Raw genomic sequence first — 12,172 nt, forward strand, 5'->3', positions numbered from 1 at the left:
CTGGAAACAGGAGGCGAATCTCTGTAATTAGAACATGATGCTACAGTACACAGGGTGTCAGTCGCAGGAGGGTTATTAATACAGGAGGAAATGATCTGCGAAGGTCAAGGGTCTGGGAGAAACAAGGGGCTGATGCCCCAGGGGCACGGCTCTCACATGGACTAAGCAGGGGGCCTCCTTTCTCAGCACAGCGGGTGAAGCGAGGAAAGCTAACACAGATGTGTGGAGAACAACCCTCTGGGGATCTGAAGCGTTATTATCCTCCTAAGTCCATTCAAACGAAGTAATAAACACTCACTGTCTGCACAGCCTGTGCTTCTCTCTGCCTGCGAGCACCGGAGCTTCGCTGCTCAGGACAGAGACACCCGGCAGCCAGCAGCCATCGCTCTTTAAAGACTGACGAATGTTCACAGATGACTCATGGGATCTCTCCAGCGAGGAGGAGTGCACACTGTTCACATCGCAGCTTCGTGAACCTGGGCTGATCTTTTTCTTACTCATTTATTCGGCTGATGCTTTTATCCCAAGCCACTTCCATTTGCACCCATTTATACTGCTGGGTACTTTACTGGAGCAGTTTACTGGCGAAGTGCTTCTCTCCAGGGCACAGACCCACTACCTTCCAGTTACCAGGCCAGAGCCTACACTGCTGCCTGCTCAGATCCCATTGTCTCAGTCAGATAGCGGAGAGTCTTGAAGAGGAATGGCTCAGCTGCAACTTCCCCAGTCCAGACAGGGACCGCTGCATGTTTCCCCACCCTGCCTCACCAGAATGCAAAAGCTGAGACACGCCCTCCTCTCCACCCATTAGCAACAGCAGGGTCTCACCTGGGATTTGAACCCACAGATCCCAGTGTTAGTTATGAGTCCAGAATCCTGACCACTGAACCACTGCCCTACAGATCAAAGCAGGGCGTGTGCCAGGACCATGTCTGTCTGAGTTGTTGGCGCAAGTCAACCCTGGTGACTGGGGGGTATTGCAGCCTCATGGCCTTGAATCAAGGGTGCACTGACACTCCCCACACTCACCAGAATGCAAAGACTCTGACACACCCCCACCATCCTCTGCCCCGCTGGCAGATGGGACAGAGAGAAAGCCAGAAGCAAAATACTAGAATACCAGGGCTGCTACTCACACAGTTTCCACTGGAACTGCTGTGTCAGTGGGAATTGGGGATTTTCTTCTTCAATAAAAAAGCATTTTCTTAATATAACAAGGTCCAAAAAAAATGTATAAATGGAATTGGATGACAGAAATGTGAACTGGCACACTGACAGACGCGATTTCAGAGTTGTGCTTCACAACTGCATTGTTCTGCTTAATGGGAAAATAGAAAAGCCAGTCAAAGACAAGTCCAGACTTGGCTGAAAAGTTTCTTTATTAGGCCCAGTATGGTTTCAAATCCTGGATTTTTAACTGAAAGGCTGCAGAATCGTGTGGCAGTTTTCCCCGGAATGTGCTTTAATATGCTTAATCACCCACTTAATCAAGGGTATGACTGACTAAGCTCCTCTTTATTCGAGGCTCCTGCATGTGAGGGGGTTGGGACTGAAGTCCAGCTCTCAGGCTGAAGAGAGGCAATAGAGTTCACACCCGCCCCTCGGTGCTCCTGGGTCGCTCGAGAGCTGGCTTGAGGGGTTTGTGCTGTGCTCAGTGAAGACATTAGGGTGCCTCATATGTAATTGGTGTTGTCACAGCAAAAGGGGTTCATGCAAATGTTTTTTAACCCCTGTTTAATCTGGATGCATGCTCAGCAGGATTAGGTGGATTTCCCATCTGTGGCCAGAAGGCACAGGCTATCCTGAAGGGTGAGGAAGGAGAGGACAGGAGCTCGCACGGCTCTGCACCTGTCCCATGGCAAATGGGACGCAGGCCACAGCGTCACCTGGCCCACCATGACGTCAGTGCTGCTGCCAAATCCTAATGCCGTCCATAAACGCTGCACTTTGGATTAATGAGATATTGCGTCCCTATTACCTGTCACTTCTCAAAGCTAGCAGGTCTGTGGGTGTGTTACGATAAAGGGACCATTAAGAAAAGTGTTAGAAAATCAGCTCTGCCAGTTCTGGGCTCACACCTGGTCTCAGCCGCGGCCATTGTGGGACTCAGAAACCATCAATAGCTGAGGATCTGGATACAGAAGAAATTTAGACACATTAAGTCAATAATTATTTCATGCATCAAGGAATGAAAACCTGAAGGCTCCTAAGTCTCTAATGTAACAGGAATGAGTATCATTTTTGAAGAACAGTTGGAATAGGACTTGTCTTTCAAGACACAATCTGCTGTCAGATTGTGTGCAATCGTGTGTATGTCAAGATCACATCTATACAATCGCTTACAACCAGGAAGAGCGGTAAAAGTGGAGAACGGAGAACAAGTCCTCTTGGGCGTTGACTGTCCGGTGTCATATGTAGCCGGTCTGTGCACCAGATCAGCTGCACATTTCAGCTTGCTGATTTAGTTCTCCCGCTGAGCTAGCCCACAGGACCATCGCTCAGGAGAGTGTGTGGGCCACTGCAGACCACCTGCCTCTTCTCATGTGCCTTAAACACCACAGCTTGATGGGCTGCTACAATCTTCTTGATTGTAACCTTTCTGACGTTCTAAGGGTCCAGCCCAGGGCCTGCTGACCAGCTTTAGACTCCACTGGAGGTCAAAAGCCCAGTCAGATGGCACCCAGTGTCAGCTAGAATGGGGGCCCACGGGGGACCATGTGCCACCTTCTGGCAGCAGCTGCCAGAGCGGCCTGCAACCCCTGCAGCCCTGCCCAGCTGCTAGTGTTAACAAGTTTTCCAGGACAGCCAAGCCGGCCTGCTGCCCAGGCTGGGTGGCAGCTCCGGCTGGTGTCTGCCTGGCTGTGGCAGAGCAGCGCACCCAGTCTGGGCCTGGGTCCTGGGTCAGGAATAGCGAGTGCCCCCAACATTCCCAGCTTAGACATCAGCCCTTCTTTTTTCGAGGACTTTTGATTTTAGCTCCATGACGATGCCAATCATAAAGCTTGCGCTCCTATTTTGGTTTGCGTGGTTTGGGGAGGACAGAGAACACGTATAGTTTACACAGGCTGTGATGGGGGGGAGGACGGTGGTCAGGTTGCCCCCTGTGGGAAGCCCAGGGCAGGGCACCAGCTCCTCCTTGTTGTCGGTTGTGTCAGGAGCTGTCGGCACCAGGCTTGTGGGTGTGCCTGGGGGAGCGTGTTAGGTTACAGGGCCGCCAGAGTCAGGAAAACACTGCACGCAGCCCACATCACACATGTTTGGACAAGAACTGTTAGGCATTTGTGGATAAACAGTTTGAAACCAGACTGCCTGTGACTAGTGAGAGATCACTGGACAGCAGTATCTATAGCTCTGCTCTTGTAATGGTAAGGTTGTTGGTTTAAATCCCAAAGGTGGGACTCTGCTCTTGTGCTCCTGAATGAAGTAATTCACCCCAGTTATGCCTAGCTGTAAAATGGGTGCAAATGTAAGTCGCTTGGGACAAAACTAGTGAAGTGCGCTGAAGTACAGTTCACTGGGGTCCAGCAGAGGTGTGGGACAGCTCTGTACTGCCTGCTGCCAAGCAAAGGAATGGGTGTTAAAGGAGTGCAGATGTGGCCACTGAGCGAAATGAATAGTCTCAATGATCCCAAGCACCACTGTGGGCTTGAAAAGTGTTACTAAAACTAGCTCTGCCAGTTCTGGGCTTTGAAATCTGTCTGAAATTCTCACCACACTGTTACTTATCATTGTCCTTTTGCACCGAGACAGGGCAGATATGACCGAGCCGAACGATAGCAGAGCCAGTCGCGTGGCTTTTGCGAAGGAGCGCGGTGGTGACAGAGGGCAGCCCTGCTCTGTCTGCGAGTGCCCAGAAAAGGAAACCCCAAAAAATCCCGCTGAGGTGTTTCAGGAGGCCAGCGAGGACAGGCGAGGGTGTGGAAGTGACAGGGAGCGACAGAGATATCGCTGGGGAGCAGCAAGGCAGGGGGAAAAGGAGTTTTTTCTCTCTGATGGCACGGACGGCAAGCTGGGAGCCATGTGGAGAGCACAGAGGTCAAGCAGGCGTGGTGTCACTCAGGACAAAATGACATCTCGTGCCTTGATTGGTCTAAAAATAAACTGAGTCTAAAAGTGTTTCAGTGCGACCAAAAAATATTTAAGCTTTTTATAAAGCTCCTGACTGTTAGGATGTGATCTGCTGCTCCCCATGCCAGGCCCACGGTGCTTCACTTTCCCAATGAAGTCGTCAGTGTTGGTAACAAACTACAAAGGGCTTCTTAATCCTTTAAAGGAGCAGTAGCTAACAGGAGGTAATGTGCAGAGCAGATCCAGAGGAATGTAATACTCCATGATGAGAACTCACGCCCAGCACTCTAGTTTTAGTGTGTGCAAAGCAGACCATTGATTTCTAAAGCACGGCTCTTCACCTTGTATTAAGAGTAAAGCTCCTGATGTTGGCACCCCTCTACTCTAGTGTTACAGACTGGCACAATTAATTGTAATTACACCCAGCACTCACCCAATCACGAATAAAAGACTATAAAAATTGGCTGACCAATGGTTTGTGCTTCCTTTTGTTTCACAGATTCGTGGAGCGCTGTGTTCCTGCAGAGAGGCCTGCTGTTTTGGTCGGCCAGGGTGGCCATATGTCTCTGGAGGCTAAAGAGAGAGACACCTTCCTCCAGAGTCCTGTCGCCTAGCAACACAGCTCAGGTTCTAAAAGAGGAAAGAGGCTGGTGGGTACATTACTGGGGAGTGAAGAACATACAGGAGTCAGGCTTTCTGTCTCAGACTCGCTCCAGGGTATTGTACAATATTTGAGATCTGGGAATGTGTGTGTGTGTGCAGGAGCCAGTGTGTGTAAATGTGTACCCAATGTGTGTGTCTGTGAAAGAACATCTAATACACAGAGATCTAGAAATTCTATATATATCTCAAGTGCCAATCGTTAACCACATGCAAAAAACAAAAACATCTGGTGCACTTTGTAAACACTAAATGAATAATGTTGAAAACAAACCAGTTAACTACACAACTACTCTGTTATTTCAGTGTCACAACTCCATGGTAAACATCCCCTGTTGGATCCCATTGATGGACCATCTGTAATTAAGTAATTCACTATCGGGCAGAGAATGAGAGATTTCTCAGCCCTGGAATTTGCTGTAGGAGCATGTTCAGCCTTCTGAGCCTTTGTGGTGTGCAATTAGTGTTCTGTCTCCTAAACATTAAGACACGTCACACAGGAGTCCTGCGCCCAACTATAGAGAGAAGTGTAGATGGCTGATGTGACAAGAAATAGTTTACTTCTTTGGAATTTGTAATACGCAGAAATGTGCTTGCTTGTACTACACTCTTTCAGATTTACCTCTTCAAATTTCTTCTGGTTGTGTCTTCTAATGCTAAAAAGATCAGACCCCCAAGTCTGATTTCAAGTTTGTACTTGTGCATCTGGTGAGATTTCTTGGAGTTTTTCACATGACCTCAAAACTGCTTAAGGAATTCCAATCCGTTATCCAGAGCCATTTCATCCTGGGGAGTGTCCAGGTGAGCCAGGGCCTTACTTTGGATTGGACGTCTGCCCGTCACTAAAAAGAGGAATATAAATCAGAATGCCGACTCCACTTTTAAAAAATGTTTTAATCTTTTTAGGAATAAAACAATAATTATACTTATATTGGGCTTTTCAGAACACAGAACAGTTGTTGTTATTCTTCAGCAGGTTTTGAAACGCAGCCTCTGCCAGGAAGTTTCGGTCCTGCTTTTTCAGGAAAAGCACATGTTCTTCCTTGAACTAGCCAGCATGAGGTTCGTACCACAGGGACATCTAGCTCTCAGTTTCAGCTCAGCATGTGTGAGACATGTTTATAGAGAGCGCTAACCTCTCTCAGCCAAAACAGTCTAGTTTGAGGAAAAAGTTTTTTTTAGGAGCTGGGAAACCAAGTGCTCTCATTCCCTCTTCCCTCCCACCCTGGCCCTGGGCCATGAGAGAGAGGAAGAGTGTACAGGCCAGTCCCTCCCTCGCCGTCTCTGGGATTTTCCTCGGTGAAGCTTCAGTGTTGCCTGGGTTTTCATGTGCATGACATGAGTCTCGTGACACGACTGGGCTGGAGTCAAGGCCTGGCTTGGGGTACTGCACTCCTTGACAGTCACTCTTCTTTGTGTCATATGCTCAGGGAAGTGCATGTGTGGGGAAGGAATTTTGATGGGCCGGCTATTACTGTTTCACACCTCAGGGCCTTTCAACACTTCTCTATGACCAGGCGGTCAGAACTTCTGCCACGGTGCGCTTAAAGTACAGCAGGATCTGGGCAATTTGACTTTTTTTCATCTGAATTCTCCTTTATTAAAAAGTAGATATGCTGAATAAATAAAATCCATTCTCAGTTATCCACAATGCACACTTTTCTGTCTTGTAGTCTGAGATCTCCATAGCAACATCACAGGCTCAGGTGCAATTAGTGTTTTAAACCACAATACAGAGGTGAAAGCTGTGTATATGCACAGCAGAGAAATCACACATATTTTACAAGATTTTAGTCTCCTTTGTTATTTCTTTATTTAAACAAAAATAGCAACTGTCCTTTACTCCTTTCATGGCATTTCAAGGTCATGGAGTCTCTTTCTATTTTTCCTAAACCCAGAAAAACAATGTCTGCCAGTGGTGTAATTATTTCCGCTTAGTGAAATAGGGGTCTTGTTTTTGCACTGCCGTTGCTGTAAAAGACTTTCAAAAGCATCAAGGCTTGAGTCGTTTGTGCCCCAGACAGACCTGACAGGAGCGAATGCCATAACACAAGCTAGCAAGTCCTTGGTGTTGTCTCGGTCTGTTCTAGACTGACAGTGTTTAGTTTCTTTGAGCTACAGAATTGTTGAACTATACCAGCATATCACACGTTCCTGTAGCGTACTTACTGCTGCCAAATTTCTAAGTTGTGCTTGCAGTAGTAGCAGTAGAAGTGACACCATTCTTATAATAATATATGAAAGTGAAATGTATAAATAATTGCATCAATGTGCCTGTGTGTAAAGGCTTTTGTGACCAAAGGAATAACCTGAGGGAGGCATGAAGGTGTGGTACTGGGTTTGACGCTGAACTACAGCACTTTCTGTGTGGAGTTTGCATGCTCCTGTTGTTTGCAAGGGCTTTGCTGGGTGCTCTGGTTTCCTCCCACCTTCCACAGACATGCTGGCTGTGTGAATTGGTGTCTCCACATGGTCCCTGTATGTTTATAGTTTGCCATGGACTGGCTTGTGCTCTCACCTTGTACCCTGTTTTTCCAGGATAGGCTCAGGGTTGAAGTGGTCCTTATCAGGGAGACGCAGCTCTCTCATAATGAAACAGTGGGTAAGATAGCTAACCTCAAAGCATGATAGGAAGCTGAATTCGCTTGAATTTTTCACACTGCACAGTAGCATTGTCCTAACCCTTTTAAAGGAAAGGCATGTGCACACAACGGTGTGTTTACAGCTTGGGATTTATGTAGGTCTTAAATCTTTTTAACGACAGTTTAATTAATCTTTCCAGACCTTTTATTTATGTTTCCAAACACAGAACAGTTATCACCACGTGGAAAAATGACAAGAAGGTGTAAAAGAACTCAAGGAGGCAAATCAGACAGTGAACAAATTAAGCACAGGGTGTGAGAATTATATCAGTTGCTTCCTGCTATTCTCTTCCTGAAATGTGCTCAGTGTTGGGTTTCGATGGCAATCAGTGTGTTTTGTTCTGTGCCAAGAGACTAGACTGGCACAGTGACTGGCCAGCAGGGGCTCCAGGGGTACCTCTTTTCCTAGGATTCATTTTCCCATGTTTCATGTCCATCTGTTACACTTTCTGAAATGCAGGGACAGCCGCCTTCATCGCATGTGCCCACGCGCAGAGTCTCCAGCAGACAGCAGCTTTCCTGCTGCCTCGCTCCACTGTGTGTGTTCTGGAGCTGCGCTGCGCACATGGCCTGGTGTGTGTATCTGAAGTGACACCTTCGCTTCACACATGGGGGACTCTTTGCCATCTGGGAATTCATTTTCGTTCGTCCACATCTGCCCACTGGGACAATAAGGACAACAGAGCCCTTTGCTGCAGTTAATCTGGAGTTTGGCCATGAATTCATACTTCTAATATAATCCAGGCTTCATTCACTTCATCATGCTGCAGCATGATTGTACTGTGTCTTACCGTATCGTACTCTGCTTTTACCACAGTGCACCAAGAAAAGTTTTTATGAAGGGGCGCCTGTGCATGTCTTCACCTCATTCCCTCTTTTTGCATGGAGCACACTGAGCTACAGCATGGCTTTCTGCCTTAAACCGCTGTTGTCCTTTGCATGCAGTATTAAGTGGGAAGGAAACACTCCACTTTCTTCTCCTTTTGCTTGTCTGGTTTTTGTACCTGTGCTGGTCTGAGCTGTGAGACTCTGCCAAAAACCGATGCCAGCTGCCTCAGCCCTGGTGTGTCTCAGCATGCTTCTCCCAGGTCAGCCGCAGAGGCGCTGGGCTCTGAGCTTTCCAAGGCGACTCATGGCACAGTGTGTAAGTGTGTAAACCATTTATTAGGGTGTCTCTGTTGTCAGGGTGTTTTTCTGGCCCCATGCTGCAGTAAATGGTCAGTAACTGACAGGTAACCACACTCGTTAGCGCATCTGTGGCCTTTGCCTTAGCAGGAAGTGTAGCGACTGTCACTATGACAACGTCAGGAGAAAGGCGCAGCCTGTTCTGGGGCTTTCTGTTACAAAGCTGATGGTGTTTAACGCAAGCAGTCACGCAGTGGGATAACCCTGCCTGGGTTCAGAAAAGCCAACAGCACCGGCGGGTCTGGACCCTGGGAAAGGCCCGTGGAGTTAGTCAGCAAATACACGATGCCCAACCTGCCTCCTCACATTTTTCACAAGAGTTTGCTGCATGCTGTCTGTTATTCTGCAACACAACGTGACTAACGAGGCCACGGGGGTCGGTTTTATAGTACGCCACTGTAATACAGATTTGGAAGCGACCTTTTGTGCTCTAGCTAAGCTCGCATACACCCCTGGTCCGTGTGTCCGGCAATGTGCTTCAGTTGAGGCAGCGGTGCAAGTGCGCCCCCTCGCGGTCCTCTTGCTGGTTTTTCCTTGCAAATGAAAATAAAGCCGACAGTTCCAAAATTAATAACTTATGTTGGTTTTGAAAATCTACACACCAGACTCCCAAAATTTCTCGCCCCACACCGCGATGAAACCGTTCAACCAGCGCGCATGATTTGGGGCTGCTGTGCTATAGTAGACAAAGCTCTTTCTCTGAGCTCCATCTAGTGGCGGCGCCCCAGTACTGCATCTACGCAAAAGTGCAGTTCCTACCACTTGTTGCTACCCAACTTCGCCGCGGCCAATGGCGGCGCGGTCTGATTTAAAGGTGGCAGATTTGAATTTTTCGTGGGAAAAGCGCTTTAAATCAGGAAATGTTATTCCGAGAAGAAAAACCCAAAATGAAAGAAAATGAAAAGGGAAACGAAGAGGAATGGAGAGGGAAATGAAACGGAATAGGAGATAGATGATGATGTTTAACATGAATTTGCTGTAATAAAGTTAGCTTTTATGCGTTTAATCAGCTTGTTGGTGGAGCAAGGCATTTTTTTCATATAGGCTAACGGATCTATTGTTTCACTATTTTTGTTTTAATTCCCATCTGTTGATAGGAATGACACGTAATGGGGACTCACCTCCATCACCACCAATGTGTAGCACTACCTGGATGATGCGATGGCAGCCAAAGTGCGCCAGTACGCTCACCACATATCACTGAGGAGAGTAATGAAGCCAGTTCATACATGGGGATTATAAGAAGGCCATGATTAGTAAGGGCCAATGGGAAATTTGGCCAGGAGTCCAGGGTACCACCCCTACTCTTTTTGAGAAACACCCTGGGATTTTTAATGACACAGAGAGTCAGGACCTAAGTTTTACATCCCGCCCTTAGAATTGTACCTTTTTACAGTACAGTGTCCTCGTCACTATACTGGTGCATTAGGACCCACACAGACCGCAGGGGAGGTGCCCCCTACTGGTCCCACTAACACCTCTTCCAGCAGCAACCTTAGTTTTTCCAAGTTGGTCTCCTATCCAGGTACTGACCAGGCTCACACCTGCTGAGCTTCAGTGAATTGCCAGTTGTGAGTTTGTGAGTTTGATTGGCTGTAATGTATCTGCAAATGAACCGTGAAGATAGCACTAACCTCATTAGTAATTATCTATTTATCATATACTCTATCAGACTTCAAGATTCTGAGATTTAATGCGTTGCCTCTTATGAACTGTATCATGTACGGTTTGTGCACAGTGGGTATTGTCTAGGAATGACAGAATCTGTATTAGCCAGATTAGATTAGGTGATTAGCCAGCAGCCATATCACCCTGCAACTCACAACTGGCAACCCACTGAAGCTAAGCAGGTGTGAGCCTGGTCAGTACCTGGATGGGAGACCTCCTGGGAAAAACTAAGGTTGCTGCTGGAAGAGGTGTTAGTGGGGCCAGCGGGGGGCGCTCACCCTGCGGTCCATGTGGGTCCTAATGCCCCAGTATAGTGACGGGGACACTATACTGTAAACAGGCGCCGTCCTTCGGATGAGACGTAAAACCGAGGTCCTGACTCTCTGTGGTCATTAAAAATCCCAGGGCGCTTCTCGAAAAGAGTAGGGTTGTAACCCCGGTGTCCTGGCCAAATTTCCAATTGGCCCTTAGTAATCATGGCCTCCTAATAATCCCCCTCTATGAATTGGCTACATTACTCTGCTCTCCTCCCCACTGATAGCTGATGTGTGGTGAGCGTTCTGGCGCACTATGGCTGCCGTCGCATCATCCAGGTGGATGCTGCACATTGGTGGTGGTGGAGGGGAGTCCCCATTACCTGTAAAGCACTTTGAGTGGAGTGTCCAGAAAAGCGCTATATAAGTGTAAGCAATTATTATTATTATTATTATTATCATATGGTCCGTGTTAAGGAGCAAAATAACGTTTGTCTGGGGATTTTGGACAGTTTCACAAATCAACAGGAGCAGTTGTTCCCCTACATGGTGGAGCAAGAGGTGTCAGGTGTCATTTTCTGCTGTGCGGAGAGTTACTTTAATGTGAAAGCAGTTGGCCTTTAAGTCCTCCCCTTTAACAGAAAGCCCAGGCGGAGGCCGTGACGTCACGCGAACACTGCACCGATGGAAAAGGACTGTTCTCCAGCTCTGAGCCGGAGCGTGTGTGTATGCGCGTCCGACTTGTTTCAGTGTGTCCATGTTTGAATTTCTTGTTTTGTTTGTTCACGAATTTGCCGTCGTACTGGATACAGAACAGAACTGGAAACACACAGAGCCTGGCGTTTTATTTTTTCGTTTTTAAGGGTTTTTTTTTAAATCGGGGCAGGGATGAAAAGGCTCAGCCCTGGAAATTGATAGTCACGAAAGCTAACAACGGAGAAAATTCAGTTTTCTTTAAAAGGGAACTCGGTGGCCCCAGCTGTCGTCTGTATGCTGGCTACACCTCTGGTAACTAGTAACTAGGGGCAGTTGCGCCGCTGGTTGATTGGAGTTCGCGGAAAGGCGATTAAAACTTGGCTTTTCTGCGCCAGGAGACGCGGGGAAAGCCTCCTCCTCCCTCACCATGCTATCCGGCGCCCAGAACCAGAACACGCCGGCGTTCCCGAACCAGCAGCCGCCGCAGGCTCTCCAGCAGCCGAACCCGGCGCAGTTCCTGCAGTTTCACGTCAAGCCCAGCCCGGTGATCAAAAAGAACGCAATTACTGACGATTACAAGGTCACAAGTCAGGTCCTGGGGCTGGGCATCAATGGCAAGGTTTTGGAAATCTTTCAGAAGAAAAACGGGGAGAAATACGCGCTGAAGGTAAGGGTCTTCCCCGTGGCGGAATGAGCCGGGCTGCTCTTCAGTGCCTAGCCGCCTCACTCGGGCGAGGCTTCGGGGGATGTCAGGGGTGCGAGTAGCCGCTGATCCAGACAGCCCCCTTGGGGAGAGAGGGCAGCCTGGGGGAAACGGGGATGTTTCAGACTGTAGCTGATGAGTGTTAAACACAGGACATACGAACTGGGATTTGATTAAGACGCTGTACGTGTCGTGTAGCCGAAAGAACAAAACGGAATTAGAGGAGCCAGGATAGGTGATTTAATTGGTCTTTAAGTTACGTAGGCCTTAGCGAGATTCTTATGGAAAAGTTTGGA

General features: G+C 48.0%; 1 protein-coding gene across 1 annotated transcript in view; it reads left to right on the top strand.

Annotated features, from left to right (window-relative positions):
- Positions 1–11,149: 11,149 nt before the first annotated feature.
- LOC148658827 (MAP kinase-activated protein kinase 2) overlaps positions 11,150–12,172 on the top strand; it is a 51,671-nt gene continuing 50,648 nt past the window's right edge. The window contains exon 1 of the mRNA XM_088640517.1: positions 11,150–11,840. Within this exon, the coding sequence (XP_088496643.1) occupies positions 11,601–11,840 (240 nt within the window). The 5' untranslated portion in view covers positions 11,150–11,600. The remainder of the gene's footprint in view (positions 11,841–12,172) is intronic.

Source organism: Lepisosteus platostomus, chromosome 7 (assembly GCF_059453375.1).
Source record: "Lepisosteus platostomus isolate fLepPlt1 chromosome 7, fLepPlt1.hap1, whole genome shotgun sequence".
In the NCBI taxonomy this organism is placed as follows: Eukaryota; Metazoa; Chordata; class Actinopteri; order Semionotiformes; family Lepisosteidae; genus Lepisosteus; species Lepisosteus platostomus.